Source organism: Coturnix japonica, chromosome 4, assembly GCF_054131305.1.
Source record: "Coturnix japonica strain WE chromosome 4, WE-NBRP24, whole genome shotgun sequence".
NCBI classification, from domain to species: Eukaryota; Metazoa; Chordata; class Aves; order Galliformes; family Phasianidae; genus Coturnix; species Coturnix japonica.
This window is the reverse complement of record NC_140666.1, coordinates 53,634,972-53,662,659: the sequence shown is the minus strand read 5'-3', so window position 1 is coordinate 53,662,659 and position 27,688 is coordinate 53,634,972. Positions and strand designations below refer to the sequence as shown.

At 39.6% G+C, this 27,688-nt stretch overlaps 1 protein-coding gene across 9 annotated transcripts in view; it reads left to right on the top strand.

Moving 5' to 3' along the window:
- ADAMTS3 (ADAM metallopeptidase with thrombospondin type 1 motif 3) overlaps window positions 1-27,688 on the top strand; it is a 114,987-nt gene that overhangs the window by 51,971 nt on the left and 35,328 nt on the right. For all 9 annotated transcript variants that reach the window (XM_015861762.3, XM_085546859.1, XM_015861759.3 and 6 more), the window contains one exon: window positions 26,665-26,864. In XM_015861762.3, the coding sequence (XP_015717248.2) occupies window positions 26,665-26,864 (200 nt within the window). The remainder of the gene's footprint in view (window positions 1-26,664; window positions 26,865-27,688) is intronic.

The following is a 27,688-nucleotide window of genomic DNA, read 5'->3' as shown; positions in this document are numbered from 1 at the left end:
GTAGTGAAAGAAATTCAATAGGCACTAAAAAACAAGTATCTGTTTCTTGGCCAGGCTTTTTAATACCGCATAGTTAGGATGCCTTAATGTTTGTTCCTGAGTAAAGAATAAACTTGTGGAATTTGATGGGGAAAAACGAGAAAACAATGGAGGAGAGCCAGCAGTGTCTCCTTCAAATTGTTCATTAGTTTTATCTGTAGGACTTCAAAAGTTAAGCACTTGTATTCTTGAATCTTTGCTGAGCAGGTTGATGCACAGCTGTTCATCAGATGTTTGTTCCTTCTAAACACAGACTTCTCAGTGTCAAGCTGCCCTTCCTCCATTTTTAAAGCCTAAGAAATCTTCACTAAGAGAAAAAAAATCCTAGTCTTTCTTTTTTTCACATAATGTGGGAGAGCTGCTGAATTGTGTCGGCTACAACTGGAGAATAGTATTTGATGAATCATCAAATACAAGATTGTATGGGAAATTGGTAATCACAGCCTGAACCTCCGATTAATCAGCTCGGGTGAGTGTTGGGTCAGCTGTGGGAGCACAGGTGAGAGTAATTTAGCTGTGCTCCTGGAAGGGGTGGAACTTGACTCCACCTCCTCTAGACCTCATTTAAGGGCTGACCACCACTAAGGCAGCATCTCTTGGAGATTGCTCCTTGGTGAAGATTGCCTCAGCATTTCCTAGCAGACTGAAGTCTTCCATACAGGTGAGTTTTTCCTGTAAATAACTTTTTTGATGTTTACTACCATCTTTATGTTATTATCACTGTACAGATATTTACTACCATCTTTACATTATTGTCACTGTACACAAGATACATTAATCACATTACAAGATACAGACACTGAACCCTGTAGTTACCAGACGATAAGACTGTCCATTCTGAACTTCAGTGAATATTCAGTAACCTGTCTATAACACTGGCCAGGAACTGATGTGAAGAAAGCATTCAAATGAAGCTGTGTCCCCACATTCACCAGTGTTAGACTTCCCAGGGCACTTGCCAGCAACCTGTGGGTTTCTCCTACCTTTATATGTCTAATCCTTTTTGAGCTTTTCCCGAAACAATGATTAATAAAATTCAGTTAGGTGCTGTGGAGCAGTTCTGTTCGTTTTAATCCTGTTACCTGTCTCTTTTATTCAGTTCGCCCTACTCCCTGTGTTAGGAGAATATTACTATATTGTTTTTACTTACCCCTCCTCATTATTGCTTTTCCAGTCCAGAAGGAAATACTTGAACTTATCTCTCAGCCTGTAGGCAGTTCTTTCCTTGTGTTCTTTCTTGTCACTTCTCCATAGCTTTCTAACCTCTTAAAGTCCTTCTGGAGATGTCAATGTAGGTACCTGTGTGTGGCAGCCAGGATGTAGGCATGTTGTGTGTATGTGCAAGGACATCATGTTTGCTTCTGTGCCTTTTTTAACAATTTATTTTCAGCTTCTTGGTTGAGGAAAGTTATCTTTAGAGAACTCTGCATTTTATTTAACATTGCTTTTCTAAGGCACTATAGGTAATAACTCAGTGTATGTGCACATTTGATTGCATATTAGTTCTCTCATCTTTGGGCATTCTTTTGTTACTAGATGGTTGACCTATGATGAGTGCCTCTTAGTAAGATGGATGTTCTTTCTGAAAGGTTTACTTTTGAATGTTTGATAGTGACCCTGCTACCTGTTCATAGGCCCTGGAACCACTTTTTTGGCAAAAGGCTTGTAGTCTGTGCACCCGTAAACTGCCCACTTAGCACAGCCACGTCCACAGCTATGCCACGCGTCTGAGGAGCAGCTGTGCATTTCATGTGTAGGAGGTTTACCACAGTGACTGTGATGGGGTTTGTCACTGTCATGTTACCATGTGAGTTGTATTTAAATTAATGAAAGAAGAATGGCGGCTTAAAAATATCAACAGATAAAGTTGTTTTTAAAAATCCATAGTTTGATATTAAGTGTAGGTAGTGTGTTTTGTGGATGACGTCCCTCTGACCTAGAATGAACTTACTTTGTTCTTTCCATAGTAAGATGCTGAATTGGCAATGTGCTGATTTTCTGAAGTTGGGCTGTCTTTAGACTGCATGGAAAAGTTATAGTGATGCCACCCATTAAATCCATGAGTTTTAATTTAAAAATGTTTCAAATGCTGAAAGGTGGTTGAATATAGCATTGTAATGGTGAAAAGAAATCCTGCTTCAGGTATATAACATCAAAATGTGCCACAAACTGTAAACGGACATCTTTTTCCATTCTGTTTGGTATATTCTGAATGTAAACCATATCCCACTTCTTGATGTCACAGGTTAGGTGGACAACTGAAATAAACATAACACAAGCAGTATACTAAAGTATTCCATTCTGATGAATCAAAGCCATTTTTTCAGACCAGGATACTGCACACTGTAATCATGAGCACATACAAAGTCTAGTTACCAGAGAAGTTCCTTTGGGGACTTCATTGTGATCTCTGCTATTTATCATACTCATCAACTAGCTGCCTGATAGCAGAGAGTGCAGCTTCTGTAAATTCAGAGAGAACACACAATGGGGGAATCTTATTACTCTACTTGGGAAAGAGCTGCTAATAAGGGGGCCTCGGACTGGGTGGAAAATTGGGGTGCAACGAAGGCAAAACTTCCGTCTAAACCTGGCCAACCACACACACAGCACAGCCTACGCTGCCTGGATAGGAAACAGATTCGGAGAAGAGGACTTGGGGGTTGCTTACAGCAATCACCAAATGCAGAATTAAGACAGGAACAAATGGAAGTTTCTGTAACATCTCTATAAAAGAAGTACTGTATTTTCTCTTGTTCTTTAAAACACTTTGTTTTATAGTCAAAGTGTAATGTAAATTGTTATGTTCCTAGGACTAAAGATAGACTTCTGTGGACAAGGTTATCCAGATCATTGCTTGCTCTTTGGGTGAAGTTTTCAAGTTTCTGCTACTTCATGTTATCTTTAGCCTTTTTTAACTGTTACTTCTGTCCTTCATTAACTGTGCTAAGATAAATGAGCTATTGATTTGTGGAATTATTTCATTGCTTAAAGGTTAATCCTGGATTTGTTGGACGTTCAAATGATGTTTGTTATGGGATTGTCCACAAAGAGGGAAGATCAATAAGCAATTACATCTAGAAATAAGTTTGTCTTTGAGGGTTTGTAGGTGAGAATTACAAAGTGGTAATCTATTTCCAAATGAACACGGAGATTGCTTCCATTCATTTCTGCATTTAATGTGGTTACATTCAGCACTTGCCAGAAAACCTTCCTCTAACAGGACGCTACAGCATGGTACAAGGTTTGTCTTGATTCTCACAAAACAGTCACTTGATTTTCCTTTTAAATTTAAAATAGGTAATACTCAGTATGAAACAAAACAAAACCACAATGCTTGCAGATCCTCTAAGTTCTTGTTTTCGTTTTGTTTATTCTTCTGTCAAATAGTATGCAGTTACGTTTCCCCCCCCCCCCCCCCTTTTTAAATGACTTTTCACCAATCTTCTGCACCACAGTCTACACAGGCTGCAGTAATTTTAGAAACTGTGTGAGACAACTGAACCATTTAGAATGATTTTGGAAGCTCGTTTGTGTGACACTGAAAGTAGCAATTTTGCTGATTTACTTTATATGAGGAAAAAGGGAAACTACTTGTCAGATGTCTGAGTGGTCTGATCTTCCTTTTAAATAGTACTGATATTCTTAGTGCATTATCCTTCAGCCAGAAGCATTTGTGCTGACCTCAGGGGGTGGACATTTCTTCCCTTTTCGTTTTCTACCTAAGGATGACAGTTTCTAGATCCATTTCAAACTACTGCAAGGATAAAAGATAGGATTCTGGTTCTAGTGTGAGGGAAACTGAGTCCGCAGCTGTCTTTCCAAAGCAAGGAAAGCCACTTTCTTTGATGGACAGGGAGTTGCTTCAAGAAGGTGAAGATTTCAAATTTCAGTCATTTTTCTCATAGTAAGTGTACCTTCTTCCATCCAAGGTCTCTCTCTCTCTTAGTTTTGTTTTTGTTTTTAATAAAAGGAAACTCCATTTTCCGTTTTTACTTGGAAAAGTTGGACAAGAGCCTCTATGAAACCTGATAGTTGCTTGAGGCACAGTAAGCTGCTTTCAGCACCCCTTTTGAAGATTAATTTAAGATGGTTATAATATTTACAGCCGAAGTAAGATTTTTAAAGGCATTGCATATTATTACCCCGTCTCTAGAAGTGGGTAAGCCGATATCCAGGATTAGGAAGAGATTGCACCACAATCAGTGGCAGAGCTTAAAACCAAATCTGAAGTGCCACAGTTTCAAGTGAATGATGTCCTTCAGATTGCACTGCCTGTCTCAGTAATGGCTACTTTGAGTTTGAGCTGGTTGAACTGAGAGATGGTTTTGATATTGTTTGTTTTTCAGTTCAGAAAAGTAACAGATCTTTTTGCTTAGTTATTTTATTGAAGACTTTTTTTGTTGCTGTCTTGTGTAAACCCAGTACCTTGTTTGTGCGTATCAGCGTGTTTTGTTGGTGTACCCCTTTCCTCTCTTTATGTGGTGTTAGAGTATGGCTTCGTACATATTTTTGCCATTATCTTGGATAATATTGTGGTGCATATACTGCTTAGAAATAGCTTGGATTTGGTGACATTTGTTGGTCTTGGAATGCTAACTTACAATGCATTCATGGGAAAAAAAGCAGGAACCAGAGTTCAACAACATTCAGCAATACTTTATAGTTGGAACTTTTCCTTTATATTTATGGCAATGGAATTTTGAAAAATGGCTGAAATTCCATATGACAAGAAAGAGAGGCTTATTATCTGTGACTAACACCTAGACGTGGTTTTAAGTGTTGGTATTCTTATGCTACTTCTACTCGACTGCTACCTTCGATTATTGTGTTGTTTTATTGTTTTAAACAGCTTTGCTTCTAGCTTTGCGTTACTGTTGCATTACTCGTGCTGCCACCTTCCTCTGCAGATCTGGCCAGTGCACTGCACTATTGAATCGAAACCTAGAGTAGGGATAAGCTAGCCTTTGTGTTACTTACTGAATCCAAGTGAGAGTCTGGATTTTTGGATGACTGTAGTGAAATTATGTTAAATGAAATTATGTGAAGTCTTCAAAACAAAGGGCAGAAATACCATGTAGACCTTTTTATTTCATTGTCTGACTCATTCATGGTAGGCATTTTTCGAGATCAAGTATTCTCACGTTTTCAAGTGACTTTTAATTCTCAATACAAAAATTAGTCCCCTGAATGTAGAATCTCAGTTTGCTTTTAGATCTAACAGGACTAGGGGTAATAGGATGAAGCTATAGCATATAAAGTTCAGTGTGGAAGAACTTCTTTATGGCGAGGGTGACGGAGCACTGGAACAGGCTGCCCAGGGAGGTGGTGGAGTCTTCTTCTCTGGAGATATTCAAGACCCGCCTGGACGCCTACCTGTGCGATGTGGTGTAGGGAGCCTGCTTTGGCAGGGGGGTTGGACTCGATGATCTCTAGAGGTCCCTTCCAACCCCTACAATTCTGTGAAATGTAGGCCACCTTCATTGCAACAGCATGGATACTTGTTAGACTGGATAAAGAGCAGGGATAAGAATCTTGTTTTTGCAACGGTTCCTCTGCCTGACAAAGGCGTAAGTGCAGCTCGGCATTAGAGAATCCACAGCTGACTACTCAGAGATTGTTCTCAAGTACAATACAATGCTGCACACAACAGATTTGAAACTGGAAATACTTCAGTAGCAGAAGTTGTTATCAGCGCTGTGGATATTTGGAGTAGTGCTATTCATGTATCTGCTGCAGTGTCTGTCTCGAGTTAACTTAAGGGAGGGAGTGAGGACTGGGAAAGCACAAAAGCATTTGCAAACATTTTTCATCCATCTTTCTTTGCCTCTGTGAGATCCACAGCATGGGACCTCACCAACCTCACCACAGAGAGAGACTGCTAACTTGTCAGTTATTATTTGCAATACAGAGCCACTGAAGGCCTGAACCAGCATCTGACAGCATCTGACCTGCAGTAAGGGACTTTATTTCAGATGACTCCGCCTGTAGAGGCTACATGGCATAGCCCATGTCAGCTATTGGAGGGCAAGAGGGGAGGTTTGAAATGGTCAGCCATCATATTTTCATAAATCAGGTCCCCAGTTTCAACTATGAGTTGAAAGAGGCTGTGGTTGCATTAGCAGGCAGTGCTGCTGAATGGGTGAAGTGTTGCAGAAGGAAGTGGTGAGAGTCCAGCTTCTGTGCTCTGGGCAGTTACATCAAACCATCTATAGTTTGGTTGTGTGGACCAAATTCTTGGTGCTCAGGCTTCTTTTTGGCTGTGCATAAGTCAACCCTGTGCATATATGTATGCTTTGATTTTTTTTAATTTTTTTTTTTTTTTTTAATTTTCTCCTATAAGTTAGTTTGTGCTTAACAGAAGTGAATGCCATCTGCCAGTTTTTCCTAATTGATCTGTATTATGAAATCCCTCCGCAATTTCTGCAATTACTTTTACATGCAACTACTTTACTAACCGGGAAATGGGTCAGGACTTTCTGCTGTGCTATAAACCATATCCAATGCTGTAACACAGTCACACAAGCTATTAGAATTTTTTGCTGTGTGAAAAGAAAGCATCCTCTACACAACCTCATGTTTTCTTCTAACACCTGGTTCAGCTTTCTGTAAACCATACTGTTTATTTCTTTCGGTGGCTTGGACTGTCTGTAGCTCCTATTTGTGAACTAATTCTGTGTGGCTGTAATACAAATAATACTCTACTAACTCTTTTGTTTAAAAGTCATGAAAATTTCCTATATAACATGACCTGAGGAAGTCTTCTGAGGTCTTTAAAACTGACAGAATGAAGTCTAAAAACCAGGCAACAGAACTCACTGTAAGATGTTATCTAATCTGGATCTCCAGTTCCTGAGAGTCAGAGAGGATATCAGGAATTATAACTTTATATTGTTTGGACATCTTAGCCAGCCTCATTTGGTACAGGGCTGTTAGCCGGCTATCTGATAAGGTGAAACCTGTTGTATCCTTGGGCCTAGAGATCACTTCAGTACACTTTGAAACAGTTCCTGTAGTGTCTGGCCTCCTTTCTCTCCATTCTTCTCCCTTGCCTACTCCACAGCAGTGTGCACTCTGGAGCTGTTTTTCTCTTAGTGTTTAATCCACCTTTCATGGCAAGCTGTCCCTTCTTGTCATGCATTTAGTCGGACCCATTGTATATTCCATGGAAAATTCTTCTCCCATCTCAGGTTATTCTTTTTTTTTTTTATATATATATTATTATTTTTTTGCAGTTAGCTTTCCACCAGACTGGAGGGCTCATTAAAGCACACTGTACAGGAAATCAAGAGAGGCGCAAGAATCGGACCCTTCTTGCCAAATAGGGAAAGTTGGCAACACTCCTTTAATAGGGAAATTCCTTGGCTTCAAGGAACAGCTCCACAGAGCGAGTGCTGTTTAAAAACGTATACAGGGCAAGAACTTCTTGAAGTGCTGTTCCACATATGCATAAAATTGCATATTCTCACATATTATAGTGATATTCTATTAGTATTAATAAGAATATAATAGTTGGAAACCTATGGGGTTATCTGATAAGTCTTGAAATTGGACTGCAAGTGTCAGGATGCAGAAAATCAGTGCAGGGCATAAGGAATTTAACAACGTGTGTAGTAATCTCGTACAGAATGTATTTTCAGCGGACTTTGTCTCCATTCTCAGACAGCAGGCAAAGCACAGGCATTAATTTATCGGAAAAAAAAACCTCAGTTTCTGCTTTTTGAAGCTATTGTAGATGGCACCAACTTTCAAGCCAGAAAGGGATGGAGGTCAGGCAGGAGAATTTATGACTTTGTGCTATTTTGGATGGGATAGAAATGGGGGGAGGGGGGGGGGAGGAGAAGGAGAGGGAAATGATCAAAATATCTTGTATGGAAACACTGTGAGTTATATTCATAACACATCTGTGCGAGGTGCATTCAAGATTGGCTCACTAATAGGAATTTGGTGAGTTGGAAAGGGGAAAAAAAGTACCTTTTTGTATGAGTCTACATGAGAAAATTAAAGTATTGAAGGGTAATGAATCAATCATGAAATAACTTCTGTTGCAGCTACTGAGGTTGTGGTCTTGCAGAATATTTATCCGTTCCCTGAAAGGAAACAGGGAGGCTAATGTGGGATTCTCTTCTGTTTGTAAACCAATTCTGTGGTATGACAGCCACAATTAAATGTTGCTGCATATTTACTCTTTCTTCCCTGAAAATACTATGACATCAGTTATGCACATTATGTCAAAGTGCATGAATTTTAGAAGTACATTACTGTTGGGTCATAGTGTATGTAATTATAGTGAGAGCTGGGCAGGAGAGTTGTACTTCATTAGAAATAGTGAGATTTGAGAACTGGCTTCCAATTCAGGACAGCTACTTCCCACTTTTAACTCAGCTTTCAATTTCTCTCTTAAAGAAAATGAATCTCTTGGGAAGGCTTTGACTGACTTGCTGTGATTTCAGAAAACTTCTATGAGTTTTCTATGAGCCATTCTATGATTCTGTGATTCAGCTTGATAGAGGTTGACTAATGAAACTGCCCTCAAAACCTCAATTTTGTACACCTTAATATCTAAACATTATAATCCAACATATCTGTCCATATGTATAACATGTGTGTGTATACATTACATTATGCATTTTATAGAAGGATAACCTCCTTTATATAGTTTCTTTCTTACAGCGTGGTAATAATATGCAGCGTGGTAATAATGTGCTCTAGGTGTTGGTTCAGATGTTGAAATGTGTCACTTCACATCTTAAGTAGCCTCTGCATGTTTTGATCGGTGATCAGAACACAACAGGAATCTTTGGAAGTCACCAGGCTTTAGATTAGATCCCCAGTCTTTAATGTTTGCTCAGATCAGAGTTTGCTGGGGACTTTTGAATAGAACTTGCCACACTCCATCTGCTTCTAGGAAACCCTGGCCAAGATTGTCTTCAGTTGCTGTCTGTCAGGGTACATGCTCAGAGCAAAAAGCTTTGTGTCTTTCAGCAACCTGTCATGCGTGCAAACTTTTATCTAAACCCTGGCTCCTGATGCTGTCTGGCAGTTGGTTGCTAGTGGTGGAGGAACCCTGCCTTGGACTTGGGTTGGTATCGCTGCAGGTGCATGGGCTCAGCAAAAGCCAGTCTCCAAGAAACAGCTGCTGGGCTTTGTAATGTCAGAAGGCTGGAATCCACTTAGTGACAACTGAACAATTAAGGACAATTATGCTTTCAGCTACATTAACGAGTAACTCAGTACTAAGATACTGGAAGGAAATGACCCGTTGTTGAATGTTGGAGTAATTTGTGACTCATGGTATCGTTGGAAGGATGTTTGAAGTTCTTTTTGTTTTGGTAATATGGGCCTATAATATTTTCCCACATTTTTTTCCAGTTTTACACACTCAGTTATTCCTTTTATCCGACTGAATACTGTGAATTCCTGTCTTCTGTTTCTTTCAAGTGTTTGTCTCTGCATAAGCCATCTAACAGCTGAGTCTGCCCATTATGTTCACCTTTTTGGCTTTAAGTTGCAGTAACGGCCATGTGAGGAAAGCATGCTTGGAGTCTTGAAGGGGAGTGATGTTCCCTGAAATGTCCTCTGGAAAAATACTCTCTGGGGTGGGGTCACAGTTGGGAAAGCAGTGGCACGTCTTGCTTGGGATGAGGTTCAGTCCTGAGGCAGGGAGTACCCATCTGTGACCTGGAGCTTCCCAGCAGAATTATTATATGCCAAACACTGCATCAACGTTATTTATAGAATTAATTGAAATGCAAGGAAGAGGTATAAAAAGAATGGACAAGAGAGAAGCCTTTAATGTACTTTCCATGTCACCATTTTATAGTTCAGACCAAATGGGTGACATGTCTAAATCTGAAGTGTGATGGAAGTGAAGAATTATGGACAAACACAGTATTTTTTTTTCCTAATTTAAATGCGATATGATTAGTCCCACAGCTGCTGAATTGCTGTTGTAGGCTTCCTTATGGTTATCATGTATTTGACCTCATTCTTAGTGTGATATCACTTCTCTAAGTACCGATTTCTTAAAATGCCAATATTAAATATATCTTCTAAAACTAATAATAATGAACAGTGATATTGATTTTTTTTTTTCTGACCAAGGCTTTACATATATGATCTAATCTATCAAAGCTGCTGCTTTACAGGAAAAATCAGCCTTTCTGAAAGAAAGGAAGACAAGTGTCATGTCTGCTTCATAGGGTCAGTATCAGCTGATACCTAGATACATGCTAAAAAAAAAAATCCTCAGCACAGTGTCTGTTGTAGCCACATTAGAAGAGAGACTGAAGATGCTGAACAATAATATTCCCATTTATACATGCAAAGAGATTAATTTACTATAGAAAGGAAACAGGCCTAGGTATTTATTCTCAAACACACATTGTGTGGACAGACATGAATGTATGAGAGGTAAGAGGAAATGATTTCAGGCCTAAGAAGTTCAGAAGTCTTTTGTTTCTTCACATGGAAAGCTTCTTACTTTGGCATTTTGACAGTCTCATCTCTTTCCACTTTACGTTCAGATTTCAGATGTTTTATATCATTAAAGTCTTTGGCCTGTGTCCTCCAATTTTATTGCCCAGATTCCATAGCTCTGTACAGCTACGAAGGCTATTACAGCAGTAGAGAGTACAGAATGCTCAGTTCTAGCATGTCTTCTTTTAAAACCCACTGGTGGTGGTTTGTTCAGACTCTTGGGTTCAAGGGAGCTCTGTAAGTTGGTGAGAATTGTGTTTGGCCTGTGGCCTTTGATAGAAGAAAAGAAGTATCTTTTTGGGTTTTCCGGTTTATTGCCATATGAGATGTTCTTGTACTTTACATTTTTAAAGTAGCAGGTTACTGTGCTCTGCCTTTTCGCTACTGAAATATTTTCCTTGGCTTTTTACGATGTGTGTTCATTGTAGGTAATTATATTAATGGAAAAGCTTAGCTGCATCATCTTCATCGTTTCACAGCTCTCTTCTCCAGCTGGATAGCAGTTTTGGCTTTGACACTGTTTCTATGGCATAGCCACTTGAAGCGTTTTAGTGATGGAGCCATTCCTTCTGCTTCTGTGGGGGCAAGAGAATAGAAAAGGTGCCCTGGAAAAGGGCAAAGACGCTTTTCTGGTCTGATGAGAGAACTTTGTACTTGCAAGAGTCAGACTGACAGGCTCGTGTTACAGTGATTTGTGTCATTTGTGAACTTGATCACAGCACAGATTCTGTGATACTTATTTTCAGGTAGACAATTTAATTGAATGTTGGTAGAGTATAGAAGTCCTTCTACTCAGTTTCCAAGCTCCGCACCTTCCAGGAAGAAGAGCTAGGTTGTGTCATTTATATGTTTGTTACTTCTCTGCTTTTGGTAAGGCATTCCTCGTGATTCTAAATAACTGTGTGTCAAATGGAGCTGTTTTGATGTCTTGTTCTGTCGGGACAGTGTAGTAGGCTTTGCAGACTTCAGAGGCTTAAGGCAGATAAAGAGATGATTAGAGTGTAATTGTTGTTGACAGTAGACAGGGAGCTTCTCAGTACAGATAATGACTGTGGTTGGGAGTACAGATGAGCTCAGGCTATGCCAGGGTCCCGTTACACATTTACTGTTGCAATAACATGTTCCACATGTCTAAAAACAAATTCCTTTCACAGCATTTAAAACTAAGCAACTGTATATAAATGCATGACTCGCTTCATCGAAGCGAAATGAGCAGCCAGAGCAGTTAGATGACCAACAAAAGAAACAATATAAGAGCCACATTAATGATGGGGAAATGATACATAAGGAAAAATTATGAAGAAAGGCTTCTTGAAGAATTTTGATAGACTGTTACGATTATTAAATTGGCTCATTTGCTTCTTATTTTTGCTTTTCTTCTATTCCATGCCACCTGCAGCTATTTATGAATGCAGTTCACTACCTTTTTTGTTATTTGGTAGGGAAGTTTTTCTCTTGTTACTGGCTTCTTCTGTCACATCAGAGGTTTAAAGCTTCCACGGCCTGCAGTGACCTCAAGAGTGACCAGTGGGGGGGTCTAAAGTGGCAGTAGCTGTGAGTCTTGAAAGGACTACCTTGTGTCCTTCGTGTATGTGTCAGATTCGCTTCCAAAGTGAGTAAGTTTACAAGAAAACCAAACATTTCACAGTTGAAATAGAACAGAATATATGTCAGTTTGACTTTCACAGGTAGCATCAAGCAATCAGTAGCCAACTGTCACTGCTTCAAAGAGATTATAGTCCTATAATGTCCCCCGATCTGTCCAGATTGTGGAGGAAATTTTAAAATCCCTATGTACTAACTGTACATGTCCATGCTGATGTCACTTCTTACAGCAAAATAATCTGCAGAGCTAAGTACTGAGGAAAAACTAGATCAGGTTCGGGATGTGGAAATTGTTTTCTTCTGAGGCATGTGACGGTTACGACTTCCAGTCCTATCCAAACCTCAGAAGTTTTTGATCCCTCATACTGAGTGGTGTGTACATGTTTATTGAAACTGTTTTGAGTTGGATAATCATCTTGCAGTTGCTTGAGACCACAATAGACGGACCTTAGTGCTCTTGCTTTTTCCTTCCAGCCCATATTTTTTTTCCAAGTATGAAGCTTTGCTCTTTCTGAGTTTTTGAACAGCTGACAGAAGCTGGCTTGGATGCCTACGGGTAAGGGATCAAAACTATGACTGAAATAATTATGAAACCTTATTATGGCAACTTGGTTAATGAACACCAGAGGCTATATTGCTTTTAAAGCAACTTGTCAAGTCAAGTATTGAAAATTTGTAATAGTAGTCAGCTGCTGAGAATAGCACTCTAGGATTGTTAATGCAGAGCTCTTCAGTGTTCCTGTGAGAGTGTCTGAATTTGAAAGTCACCCGGTGTACTCTGTGCCCTCATTAGCTGAGAACTTTTTAAGTGTAGAACTCACAACTCTGAGCTGTACAAGCGAAGGGAATCCTTACGTGTCCAAACCTGCATTTAGTTCTAGTAGACCAGGTATCTGTGCATGCGTTTCAGTGGTGGGCAACTCTGCAAGTTGTTGTGGACTTAATCTTTCTCATCTGGAAACAAAGCACTAGAGCCTCTAAGGATGCCTTTTGCATCCTTTTATACACTGATATGTCTGATGACTGTTCAAAATGTGACTTTTTTTCTTGTTATTCTTCATCTACTGTTACAGTGCTGGTGACAAAAAATATAGCATTATGTGTAAATGCACAGACCTGATAGACTTCATTAGATTGTACCAGTAGCACGTCATGTTGTCTGCAGGTACACCACGAGCTGTCACTCTAATACATTGGTAGAAGATGTAAGTGTTGTGTGAAGTAGAAAGATAATATTTTTGCCTGTGTTGTGTATATACAACATGACCTGCAAAGTTCCGTTTTGATAGTGTCCCGTATTTGATTTTTACCACAAGCATAAGATAGCTGTGAGATCTCTTAAGCAGGTAGAGCCAACTGTTTCTGTCATGTTAAAATCTGAAACAATTTTCTTGTGGTATTTAAACGTTAATGACCAGAGGCGTAAATCCAACTTGCTCAACTAATATAGAAGAAAACGGTGTATTTATTTCTTATTGCCTTATTAACAATACCACAATTCTGGGAAAAAGACTCTGGTTATGCAAAGATGATATATCTATGATCCCCTTTTGCTAATGTCTAGTTTCGGGTCTGCCAGGTAATACCAACAGCCTGCTTGCCATAGTCCAGTGTGCACTGGATTCTAGCCAAAAAGCATTAATCAGCTCCAAAGTTTATCCAGCAAATCTACCAATACGTATTACCTCATTCTCTGAGGAAGAAAAGAATGAACTGCTCTTCTCTCTCCTAGGAACAATTGTTGCAAGGTTTTTTGATCGATATATGTCTTCTTTAGCCAGAGCTTCTTTTATTGAGAGCAGGAATTGGTTGTTAAGCTTTTAAATGGGAGAGCTACTTTTCTGGAAGGTGGCTGGAAGGAACCTACTTCAGGAAGGCAGGAGAACCGTCCTCCATCAGCAGTCTGTTCTGTAGCTTCTAAGCCTCTGTGACCAGGCACCATAGCTGCACTCCACTTTTAGGTTATTGTGATGGGCAAGCAGAGGAGTACACTTGTATGATTAAAAAGCAATTAAAATTTGTTGTTAGTATAATTAATGTATTAACAACCAGATAAAAATACAATGTTTTATATATACATATAAATATATATATATATGTATATAGCTTTTTGCTATATATATACATATCTCTTTATGACAATATTGAAAAGAGGAAGCTAAAGCTTTAAAAAAATAATTAAAAAAAAAGCATTAATCATCAGTCTAATGGACAACTTTGCTCTTGCTTTTAGATTAACCAGACAGTGGTCATCCGTTGATGGGCAATGCGTTGTTACAGCTAAAAATAAGGTCAGGAGCAGATGAGCTAGGGCAAGGCCAGGCAAGTCCTGAGTCCTGTGTTAAGCTTATGGAAAGCTATGATCTGGTATTAGTGGTAGTAAAGCAAGTTGCTAATATATTCCTTAGGCTGTGGATTTATACAGAAAGTAGGCTGTGGATTTTTTTCTTTGTTACTTCTTTCTTTGCTATAGTAGTAGATAAGGGGAGTGTATTTACTGTGCTTTTAAGCTTTCGATTGCCAAAGTAAAAGCCAATAGTCTTTGAGCAAAGACTGATAGCATGATGAAAATGAGTTCAGTTTGATTCTGAGACTTGTCATCTTTTTGACAGCAATTCATTAAACTTGGGATATCTGAGTAGACTTGTATTTCAGGTCTCAGTGCACCTGTGTTGCTTTTTTCTTTCTTTTTTTTTTTTTTAATTTTTTTCTTCCAAGTCTTGAGAACCTGAAAAGTACCTTGTGTGAATCTTTGTGGTATTTCTTACAGCAGATTCAGAGTGGTGACAGCTGTTTTTACTTAAAGCTGTAAAATGTATTGAAGGAGTTTCCAGCGTGCGTAAATACCAAACCAGTTTATATCATGTCAGGACTATGGAAGGAAGGTCTTTCGAGAAATGATCTCATAGTCATTCTTTGTTGTAGATCTGGCACATACCGTGGGCTTCATTCTTTTCTAAAAACAACTCCTGTCTTTAAAGTTGGCATGCCTCAGACGTGTGCCTTCTGCTTGCTTTATGTCAGCCAGACTCACTCTTGCTCAGGAAGTTAAAGACAGTAGATTTATGCAGGTATCTTTTGCGTCCAATTATTTATGATAGTGCTGTGCCTGCTAACGCTCCTCACCCAGATATACTTTCTAGCTGCATCAAATCTTGGTGTGATTGTATGTGTAACAACCTCAGGGTGATATTTTCATTTCCAGCAATGCTCATCTGTGCCTTCAGACTTCTAGGATATGGCAAGTTCAGGGCAAATCTAAAATTACTCTCAGCCAGAATCATTTGAACTGTTGCAGTGGGAACTAAGTATCCTGTTAGTGTATCAAGTGTAAACTTGCTCTGGGAGGCTTGTATTCTCCACTAGTGAGAGCTCTAGAACTGGATGTTGCTCTTTTGCTCTTAGTATTACCAGTTTCTATTCATTGACTGGAAAAGGAACAGTTAAAAATTGGCCCAAACTCAGACATACTTAAGTACAGTTTCCTTAATTCCTTTTAAATTCTGGCTTTGTTTTGCATACGTTTGCTGTCAGATAAGGATAACCTACATTTCTGGCAAACCCTCATGCTAGGTAGGGTGGTGTTGACAAGAAAATTGTGGAGTAAATTTCTAGCAGTGTGCACTGGAAAAGCTTATCCGAAGTTGGCTCTAAACGTATTCAATGTAGAGTTATGTCTTTGGTAGCTCTACATAATCTCCTAAGTGTGCTGCTGGCATCAGTCTGTCATGTAAACATTTTTGCTGATGATGCATGGAAGGGAAGAGTTCTTGTCACAAAGCAGTGCTGACTCTGCAGAGTTAACAAGTAATATACTGCAGGAAATCTTTCACCCTTCCCAGAATTATGTGACTGGATTTACTGTGGTACCAGAGAAGCAAATATTTTATTAATTCAATCAGCACTTAAAAATCCTTTCTCTAACAATAAAATAAGGTATTTTTTGTGTTTGTGGCCCACTGAGTTCATAAACTTAATGAATAATCCTGAAACTCTGAGATTGAAACTGGCCTTTAACTCACATTCATTTCTGTTTCCCTGAGCCACTGTCACTCTAAGGATCTGACTGAGAAGTTTATGTATAGAGCTGAGGCTCCAAGCTATAGTACGCTTACTCATCTAGAGAAGGTGAAAGATAACCAGAATGAATATGAATTCACAATATTCTTCTTTTTCTTTTTTCCTCTAAATCCTCAGTGCAGTTAATGAGCTATGAAAATGAAGTTGTGTCTAAACCTACTGGCTGCTGTTCTTATTCCACAGTATAGTTCCTCAGACAAGAGTCATTACTACCTTGCAAGCACAAGCAGTTCTGCTGCAGGCTAGGAGGTCCTTCTTCCATTTTTTATGGTGTTTCTTTTTCCTAGACTTCCCCTGCGCTGTCCTTACTGGATTACTAGAACTTTAACAGTAAATCAGTCACCAGATGATCATTTTTGGTCACATTTGCTGCTTCCTCCTTAGTCCATCTTTAACACCAGTCAGACACCTAATAAATAACCAGTACCAGCTTGGAAGAAAGCTCACTGACAATTGATGAAGAACGGAAACGTTATGGGGGATGTGGGAAGATATTTCTCCAAAAATCCTCATTTTATCCCCGATACTCAAAGTAAAACATTCATGCTCTCAGTGAGGTACTGGTTCAGCAGGACGTTTTAACCTTTCCCTGCCCAAATCCTTCTCCCACACCATCCTCAGTGTCCTAAGAGCTCTAGAATTATGTAATCATTCCATTTTCCTTAGAAAATGCTTCAGCATCTTTCTCTTTTTCTGATGTCTGCTCTCATCCACAGATGGAAATTCCATTTCCTGACACATAATCTGATTGATGTTAACTATCTCAGAGCAGTTTCCAGCATATACTTTCCTTCTGCTTCAAAAGGATAGAGTTGTGTTATTATTTTCCAGTTCCAGCTTGCTTTACTAGATGCGATGTCTAGAAACAAATATCACTTGTCCCATTCTTAGGCTTTCAAAGGTACAGCAGCGCATCAATATATGTATGATACGTAACATTCAGCAGAAAAAAAAATTGATGTATATTATTTTTTTTTCAATTTTGTTTTCCTATGCCTTCATTCTCTTGATATATCCTGGCCAACTTTACTTGTATTGAGGTTTTTTTTTCCTTAATTCTTTAATTCATAAATGTCTTTGACTAATATTTTAAACACTACATTGTTCAGTCTGTAAAAAGTTTGAGGTTTTCTGTGTTTTCAGACCTCTTCCATGTTTGTGTTGTGTGACTAGCTTGTCTTTTTCTTCCATCCCTTTCAGTACCCTCAGGTGTAGATCACTTTATGTAAACATATTTACAGTACCCCTTGGTTCTGTGAGCATTGGCATGCAAATAAGCTCATGTTCTTTTTAAGAAAGGAGTATTCTATAATCCTCAGAAGGAAATATAGAATATATTTAATCTAAAGCCAGTTAGAAACTACACTGTTATGTTCAAGTGATGCAAGCGTTCCCTTGCTCTCTGAAGTTATGTATGTGTATTTGATGATCTCTAAGGTCCCTTCCAACCTGCACGAGACTGTGATACTGTGTATTCATAATAATATGTAGGTTTGGATAAGCGAGGATTTGTCCCATCTTCCCCATCATGACACCAAACCTAATCACTACTCTTTTAGTTTAAAGCCATTCTTACTTGTGTGCAGATCTCCAGGTGTATCGCAGTACAAACAGTATAACTATGGACAGTTGCATGTTGAGCATTGCAAAACGTTTTCTACAAGTTGGCACCTTGGTGGTCCCACAGGAGCTCTGTTTTCTTCAGTATCCTTTACTATACATCTTGTTGCCTCTGAGACTCTGCATCTGTCATTCATGCATAAATCAACCTCCCATGAAGAAAAAGCCTAGTGTTCTTCCAAGGCTTTTCAGCACCTCTTCCCTCTCCTACCCACACTTGATGTGGTGCTGACAGCAGCTCTATGAATTAGGAAACACTCAAATCTCACCCATGTACCTTCTTAGCCTGAGGAACTGAGGGTGCCTAGCAATTATTAACACTTCATGTTAATTTGATAGCACTTTAAAAAGCAAGTACCTAGCTGCCACTGCAAGTCATTTTTGCTGCTTTTAAAAATCTGCCTGAATTGTATGATTCAGAACTAACTGAACACAACACCCGTTTTCCATTGACTTTGGTAGTGGACAAAGCAGCATAATGGGAAATCATACCCAAGTAATCTTTTGATAGCTTGGTTTTCTACTATGCTCTTTTTCTGGTCTTTTCCAATGAATTCACAATGACTTTCAGGAAAGAGGAGGAAAGACTTGTGATTTTTCCGTGGGTTTTGGGATATTGTTGGTTGCTTGGATTTTTTTGATGATCTAGCAATGTTTTTGTCTCTCTTGAGGAGAAGGTAAAATCTAATTCTCTGTTCTCTATACCTGCACTATGCTTCTGCAGTATTAGAACTGGCTTTGTTTGTGTTACAAAAATGTCATCTATAATTATTGTGACATATTCATAGAATCATCAAATGCTTCAGGGGGACCTTAAAGCCTGCCTAGCCCCAACCCCCTGCTGTGGGCTGGTTGTCACCCACTGGATCAAGCTGCCTGTGGCCCCATCCAGCCTGGCCTTGAGCACATCCAGGGATGGGGCATCCACAGTCTCTCTGGGCAGCCTGTGCCAGAGACTCATCACTTTCTGAGTGAAGACTTTTCTTCCTTACATCTAATCTAATCTCCACTCTTCTAGTTTAAAGCCATTTCCCTCTGTTCTGTCACTATGAGACCACATAAAAAGTTAGTCCCCGTCCAGCTTATTCTTCCGACTAATTCTTTACAGTTCACTCTTCATGTGCGTATTTCTCCAATTTAGAGACAAGAATGTCCATAGATACAAGGATGTTGCACAGAGACACCCTCTAGGGTGTGCATTGGCTTCTAGAAGCAGTAACTGTTAGTACCCATAACTACAGTGAAACATTTTTCACCTGAGTTTTTTGGTAAGGCTTGTTTCACATATAAACTTGTCCTTTTGCTCAGCCCCCAGAAACAAAGAATCAGAAACTGGCAACAGTTAAGCAGTGACGAGTAGCAACAAACTTGCATACACATTCCATCAAAAACAATAATAATATTAAGGGTTGGGCTCTTAGTCAAATTATGAAGTTCCAGAGTATGTGTTTGTGAGGGAGTCGGGGAAATTCAAGGCAGTGATGCTTAAGCAAAGAACAGGCTCTTTGCATGTGAAGTATATGGTTGTGGTCCTATTAGGAAGTCATTCTGATATTCCTGATATAATAGGCAATTTCATGAAATTGTTGAAGAAAAGGTAAGGGAGACTGATTAACTTCATGGGCTGTTTTGGAAGGACCTAATAAATTAAAGCACACAACTTTCAGCACATCCTAGAATCTAATGAGAACATCCTGTCATAATATTTTCCACATGACAGTCTGGGTGGTTTCTATTGCAAGCACTGATGCTTTCTACTTGGGCTGTAGCAGAGCTGCAGAAAGTTACATATACGTAGTTCCTGGGAAAATAAACTGGAAGACATAACAGGTTTTAGAATCTTCATTTGAACAAAATGATGATTCTTCTCTTCCCTGGACTTTTGAAGGGCATGCTCCATGATAAGCATTAACAGGCAGAAAATCGTGGGCTTCCGCAGATTTGCTGAAGTGCAGTTACTGAACTTTGTTATAATTATGCAGCCTACTGTGTTTCTCATAGTAGTTCATCAGCAAAAGCTCCAAAGGAGCCAACAAGTGTTCCTATATTCCTGCTGAAATCTGTGGTAGCCAGCTGCTGGAGCACTTGGCCATCAGCTCCCATAAGCCTCTTGTGATATATTCAAAGCGCCAGGTATCTGAAGCACATGCTGAGGTGTTAGGTAGTTCTTTCAAGATAACTGGTAAAGAATAAAGCAAGCAGCCAGCAATTTGTGTTATGGAACTGTTAAAAATCCACTGTAATACCTGGAACTCTTTTAAAGTGGAATGTGTCTTGTGTGCATTTAAATGAGAGCCAAGCTTTATATAAAGCATACTGATGAGGACAATTAATATACATTAAGCATAGATAAAATCTGGTTAGAGTATCATTCATTGATTTTAATATTCTTGAAACTACTGAGCAGCTTCTTCATGCCAACTTTTTAATATCTTGAGGACACTTATGTTTAAGTGCTATACAGCCTCTGATTTTCAGCTGGTTTCTTCAATGAACAGTTTTTACCCCTATCCTGTCTTCTTGGATGTGTTGGTCAAAGATGCTGAAGGTGTTCCCTTGCAGTCATCTGGGAACTGTAGGTGATTGACTTCTCTGCATGTGGTGCAAGCATATTGCACCATGGCCTGGTCCATGACAGACAGGAATTACAAAGCTTGGCTAGAAGACCTGCTGAATTGAATACCCTCATCAGTCATCCTGATGCAGCAGCTATCTCTGTGCAGATTGTTCTAGATGTGGTTTCTGTGTTGGATTCTATACTATGAAGAAAATATCTGAAAACGAGTGCACAACTATAGTAGAGACATGAGTTGGCGTGGTTTCCTTTCTTTGAAAATGGCATAATTGAAATTTGTAGTTATATGTTACCATTCCTGTTGACAAGAGGTATACACTGGTCTCAGTTTGTTGCAAACTGATTTGTCATTATGAATTTTTTTATTCATTTTATTCAATGATTTTATTATTATTTCTCATTCATTATAAATTTCTGGAGCCTCCCAGGCTGTCCTGCCACAGCAGTGTTTTCAGGAAGAGCTTAGATTAAACAATCAAATACAATCAGATGTTTATTTCTCCTAAGTTTGTCAGTTGGTTTTAATATTTTGCCATAAAGAAATTCAAGTTTATGGCTGACTCTGTGTCACTGCCCTGCTCCTAGAAAGTCTAAATGCGTGTCCCACGTAACCTGTGCAGCAGCATTTTATGTGCTGGGACACATTTCTCACAACAGGTGATGAGCTCCAGGCTCACAGCTGTATCTCTGTGCCCCAACATACACCTGTCCTCCTCTGGCACCACTACTGGGCCTTCCCTAAGCTGAGAACTTCATTTCCATGCCCACAGGTTTCTGACTCCTACATTCTGACTTAGATCATTTTTTCCTTTCTCTCCTTGGATCCAATCTCTGCTGATCACTATTTTCATTAATAGAGTCCTCACTGCAATGCAGGTTTTCTTCTCTATTCATTTTCTTTTCCTTGTAAGAGCATTGCTATTAATATGAGGCACTAAACTATGTGTAAGCGATGTAGGTCATTGTAAGTCATTACAGCCCTGCACCACTAAATCTGTCCAACTCAAGATGCAGAAGCATCAATACAGGAAGAAGCTGAGCCAGGCTTCTCTCCAGATAGCGGTCAGTGTTTGGGAGTGGAGTGTGAGTCACATCTTGCTCTGCCACTGTTACGAGACATTTTCCTTTTTGTGCACAAATGTAGTAGACCGCTTGTCTACTGGCTCAGACGTGTTGAGATGAGAGAAGTGCCTCCAAAGAGACAGGAAAATGCATAAATCACAGCACAACAGCAGCTGCTATATCAATTCCGCAGATTTAGATGAATGCAGAGCTCATCCCTGAGTCTAGTGTCCTGGAGAGGCGTTTATAGAGCCAGATGTGGGTTTGAGTAAATGAGGACCTTGATGGGCAGGTTCACTAATGCAGTTATACTGTATTAATCTCTGCCTTGCGCTTGCAGAGGAAATTCTTTGGGACTGCTTATTTTCTTACTTTTGCTGACTTTTCTTTGGCACAGGGAAAACAGTCAGGGACCAAGTGAGACTCCAGGTTGTAGCCACCTAATTGTGAAGGTAACTCTGTTCCTGCTGTTGAAGAGCACAGCACGTTCCCACCTTCTCTCCCTTGCCTCAACTAGCAAGCAAGTGGTCTCTAGTATGGATTCTGAATGAGTGCAGTGTTGATGTGTCACACTCAGCTCAATTTTGCCAGGTGAAATGTGCATGAAGAAAAGGTGCAAAACCCAGCAATACCTTTCTTCTCCTTAAGCAAATAGGTATATGTGAGGAACAGATGAACATAAATATATAAAATGAATGCTGCTGATTTCAGTAGCATTGCCAGGCAGTGCAAGCATCAGAAGAATCATCCCATGTATTTTAGTATGTAAAATGTTATAAGAATCTTCCAGGTGAGAAGTGCTTAGGGTTTTCTTTATGTATACAGACATTTAATTGATGACACCATTTACTAAGTTAGACTTGGGCAGATCACAGCTTTATTTGACATAAAAGGGAATGAGCTATAATTTCACTATTTTAAGTTATTCTCTAGGAAAAGAAAATAGATACTTCTTGTGACCCAGAAGGACATGCTTTTTTGTATAAGGAAGTATTCAGGAGGGTTACATTTATGCCTCGTTTTTTACATAGGTGTTAATGTTAAATGTTTGGTGTTTCTGAAGAAGGATTTGGAAAAGAGGCAGACCGTATTGGTTTGCAAAGGAGTTATGGCTTTCTGAATACACACATCTGGGTTCACAGGGAGGCTCTGTAGATATATGCGTACTTGACAGAAACATACTGTCTGATTCCAGCAGCGTGGTTTCAAGTCTCTAGAGGTGGCATAAGGGAAGGCTAGCAGCCATGGTTTTCAGCAAAATACGATGACAAAGCATGTGGGGGAGATTTCCTTCTGGTGTGTCTGTTCCATTTCCACTACTTCATTTGCTTCATGAGCAAAACTCCTCCTGCCTTTCCTTGGCAGAGGAACCCCAGCTGGACTGGAAGAAGATGTCATTCTTTGTTCTCTGTGTTTTTGCTACATGATGCATGAGACAGGCTGTGATGCATCCTGTGGAAAAAAATCAAATAAGAATACATGTCTGCACATGTGTCTACAATCTCATATGTTCTGTCCTGCTACCCACATGTTTACGTAGCCACTTCATTCAATGAAAGAGCATGGACTAATTTTTTCCCAGTAGGTAAAATCATGAAGTAAAAGATGCAGATGACTAGCAGAATAAAAAAAGGAAGAGATAACAAACCAGCTAATTCCAGAATGAGATTAGGGAGGATTAGTCTGTCGAGCACAAATCTGCAAACAAACAGGCTGATTTCCTCTGTGTGTAGCAAAGAATTACCATCCAACAACAGTTGTGTTTGCTGTGTTAGACAATGCCAGTAGCCTTTGTAGATCAGCCTGCAGAGGACCTTTGACTTCAAATCATTAATTTAAATAATTCATTTCACTAAGAATTCCTGCAATCTCTTCCCACTCACAGTAAGGGAGCATCAGCATGAAAAGATGACTATTTTGAATGCTGATTTTCCTTGTTGCTTATTACATACTGGTACACATAAACATGTACATTTCCTAACCATATCCTAGGGAGCACTAGAGGCTTAGCTGTGCTTTGCATCCTGAGTAAGAATGGTGTGTGGTGCTACCATTGGGTATTGCACATTTACTAATGCTACAGATATCTGTCATTCTCTAAAATTCAGCAAACTTGTGCAGATAAACTTGAGTGCAGAATTTGAGCTGAAGAAAACTATTTACACGTATCTTTTGCTTTTGGGGAAGAGGGAGAATAGGAATGTAAAAGATCAATTTTGCTATTTATTGCAGTATAGAGGGGAGTTCTGTGAAAGTTTTGCAGAACTACATTAAACAATCTTATTTATGCACTAAGAAAGGCTTTGTGCTGGAATTATTCAGACTGAACTCTGCCCTTAAATTACCAGTACCTATTAGTAGCTATAGAATTAATTGAGTGTAGAGTATTTCCTGGTTATAGCAATGAGATTGCGGTAAATAGTCTCCTGCTAAGATTTTTCCATGTGTCCTCTTCCTGCAGTTTCCATAATGACGCTTATATCACAGTCTTTGCAAGAAATGTGAATCATAGGGGTTGTGGCCTTCTGAGAAACGGAAGCTCTCAGCTGAACAGACACGGAAGATTATTTTCACTATATGAGAACTATTACAGAAATGTCATTAGTCTCTCTGGAAGCAATACAGTGCACAGACTGAATGTAAATGGCTTGGATCACCTTTTTGTTTTCTGTAGAGTGGTTTAGATGCAACTACCTAATGTGTTTCACTCTGTGTCCACATGCCTGGGAGTTTCCAAGTTACATGTTTATATTTTGTATGCTTAAGGCAGTGACAGCCCTCAGCTGAAAAGTCCTCATCTGAGGACTTTGCTACTCAGAAGGAATGTCCACTGATCCTCCTTCTCTGGGTTTCTGCTATTGTTTTTTAGAATTAGCTAATATTAATGATAATAAACTGTGGTAAAATGTTTCACGTTGATTCCTGGGAGAGGACATAGCAATTTATGGTGAGTGTTTAGGGAGAAGACTTACCACAGAATCATAGAACATCCCAAGGTGGAAGGGACTGATAAGGCTCTGTGCAGAACCACTCAGAATCCAAACCCTATGTCTAAGAGCAGTCCAAACCCTCCTTGAACTCCGCAATGACCACTGCCCTAGGAGGCCTGTTCTATGCCTACCATCCTCTGGTGAAGAGGTGGTTCCCAGCACAGACATGGAGAAAAGCAACTCAAAGAATGCTGTTAATTAATTATTGGCTAATAAGTAGCTCAGATCAGCCTTTAAATTAATACTTGTTTTCGTGTGTTAGCATTTCACAGTTAAGGAATGTTCTTATACTGGTGGCAGGAGTAGTAGACAAAAAGCTAAAAACCAGTTAGCGTACCAAAAAAAAAAAAAAAAAAAAAAAAATCTGTGAGTAAATGAATGGAAAATAGTGACATATTAAGTGTACCTTCTGTTTGCAGAAAGTGCCTACATATTAGAGAAGAGGGAAAAAAGAAGTCCTCTCTGACTGCTCCTGCCCACTCACATGCACACAGTGAAAGAGATTCTCCTCTTCTTTTGAACCACAAAACCACCTATTTAATAGGGGGAGTGACAGCCAAACCAAAGGTTCTACACAGAGCGGATAGTTGGTTCTTTCTGAACCAATCTCAAGCTATTCCATTCATGCCGTGGGTGTAGTGATACGATGACATTGCTGGTATATTTCCATTGGACAGTGTGCTCAGCAGCTTTGCCAGCTGTAGCAATTTTTAGAATTGGAGCTTGTCTATGAATTTCCCACTTGTGTGCTATCACAGGGTTTGCATTCTTGAGAGTGAGAGGACTTGCGGTCGAATTGTAAAGCTGCCTGCAGACCTGGTCTCTCAGCCACAGTGACAGGCTAAGCTTCTAAAAACAACTGGGGACAACCTTTCCATTTGATGTGGAGTTTGGGTAGAGTTATTTATGTGTTGCTGTGAACCACTGTGGTACCAAAGAGGGAGAGGTTTTCCAGTTACTTGAGCTGGTTGTTGAATCTGCTCTGGATGAATTACAGCATGGCCATCCAGCACATTTTGCAACATTGGCCCTGGTCCTACTGTTTTTCCATGAGCATAACTTACATCCAGTTTACTGTGAGTCCTCCCTAAAATATGCGAAGGACCAATTCATTTACTTGCAACCTTGGCTTTTATCAGCTCCCATGTAGATAAATAGGGCTTGAAATCTGTGCCATCATTTGAGGAAATGTACCTTTCTGATACAAGTCTTGGGCATTAGTGGTGAGCTAATACTGTACTCTTTTCTGTCCTTCTGAAGCTGGTTGCTTTTACTGGGTTCACAGAGCAGGAAAAGCTCTGTGTATTTGAGGACTGTATTGTCTATTTTTCCTGAATGGAAGAGTTAAGGAAATGGGCATGCTCCTGACTCTGTCACAGAGCCAGAGACTTCAGAGCAGTCCCATTCCTAGTGAGGACTCTAGTACTTAGCTGAAGATTTGCAGTGTAAGATGTTCCAAAAAGGCCTGTTCACTGTTGTTTATTGCTTAGAGCCTGTTGATGTGTTGGCTTGGATTTTGGAAGAATTAAATAGCCTACAGCTGTTACTTTTTCCTGTCAAAAGTCTATCATAATGTTTTGCTTTACTGTTCTAAGAGGAGGAGATGGTTTTTAAGTTATTTCAGATATGGGCTACTAAATACATCCTCTTAAAAGCCAATTCAAAATAGTTCATTATAACTTTGCCCATTGACCTATGTCGTCAAGGGATTCTTCCAGTATTTCATGATATTCATAGGGTAAGATATTCAAACATCTGAATTTTAAATAGAGAACTTTTATGAAATGTAGGAGGAATTGCCTAGCAGTTCCAGTGGTTGTGTACAAGGGCACTAAAGCCACAAGTTGAACATTGCACAGTATCCGCACAACCCATGTCTTTGGCACTCCACAACATATGCCTCGTGCTGTAAAAAGAAGGGAGGAAATTCTGGAAGAGAAATATTTGGTCTCACTTGTCCTTAAGGATGATTTTTATTCTGGAAATAAGAACCACATAGTAAAGTACAGAACCATATGGGGAATTATATTTTTCAGCGGGTATCTGATGATTTCCCCACTCTTATGCCTTTAGAATATCTAAGTCTGTTTTCTTGCTGGTTCCTGCTTTATTTTATCCAAAGAAGTGTTGACTATACAGGTGAAGATGTTGCGCGGGGGGATGTTTCTGAAGTGGAATTGAAGTAGATGTTTATATCTTACTATTTCATTGTAGAATCTCTTCTTGGGGGCCTTGGAGACCTGAGTTCCCTGTACAGCAGTGTAGAACAGCAACTGAATGAAACCCTGAGGCGACGCAGGCACGCAGGAGATGACGACTACAACATTGAGGTGCTGCTAGGTGTGGACGACTCTGTCGTCCGGTTCCATGGCAAAGAACATGTTCAAAACTACCTCCTCACCCTCATGAACATAGTGAGTATCTTCCATAGCATTGCGCTGTTTTGCTTTGAAAATATTAAAGGCTTCTGTAAACTCCTGCAGGACTACCTAGGAGATCATGCTCAATACAAATACAAAGATGATAATTTTCTCTGCTTTTGGATTTGCTTCTTTATTTTCAAGGTGCTCCTTCAGCCGATCTTTTTCATAATGGTATTCTAGGGCACATTCTAGGGTAATTCCAAGAATTTACTGCCCTTGATCCTCATTGAAAGTGCTGTTCTTCATTCATCTCACAGAGCTGCATAGAATAATTTTACTAGCCCATGTTCTTATGACTGTGTTCTTGCATGTGAGACTCTTGAAATTAAAGCCTGCTGGATGCTGTGAGACTGGGAAAGCAGAGGCTTTCTCACAAAGCACAAAGGAGGACGTGAGCTTCCACCAAGTGTCCTTTGGATGTGTAACGTGCTGTGTCAGGTTCTCCTTGTATGGTAAAATGTGATGATACAGAACTAAAGAGGACAGGATGGGGTTACTGAGAGTCCTGTTGATGCTTTGGGCAAATGAGGTTTATTTAAAAACAAAGAAGGGCCATTTTTTCCACAATCTGCCTTGTAGAAACAGAAACACACCTGTATTCCCCAATCTCAAATTCAAAAAACAGAAAAATGCCCAGATCGTTGAAAAATGCCAGTTGTTGTCCCTTATGTTCAAGGATGGAGTTGCTATTCCTGGTAAATGACTTTGGGTTGATAGACACTCTGTGGATTATGTGAAGTCATATAGGCTGAAGTTCCCCGTGTTTTTAAGTGCTCTTGGAAGTTATTCACGAAAGGGAGTGACCTGGTAGTCTC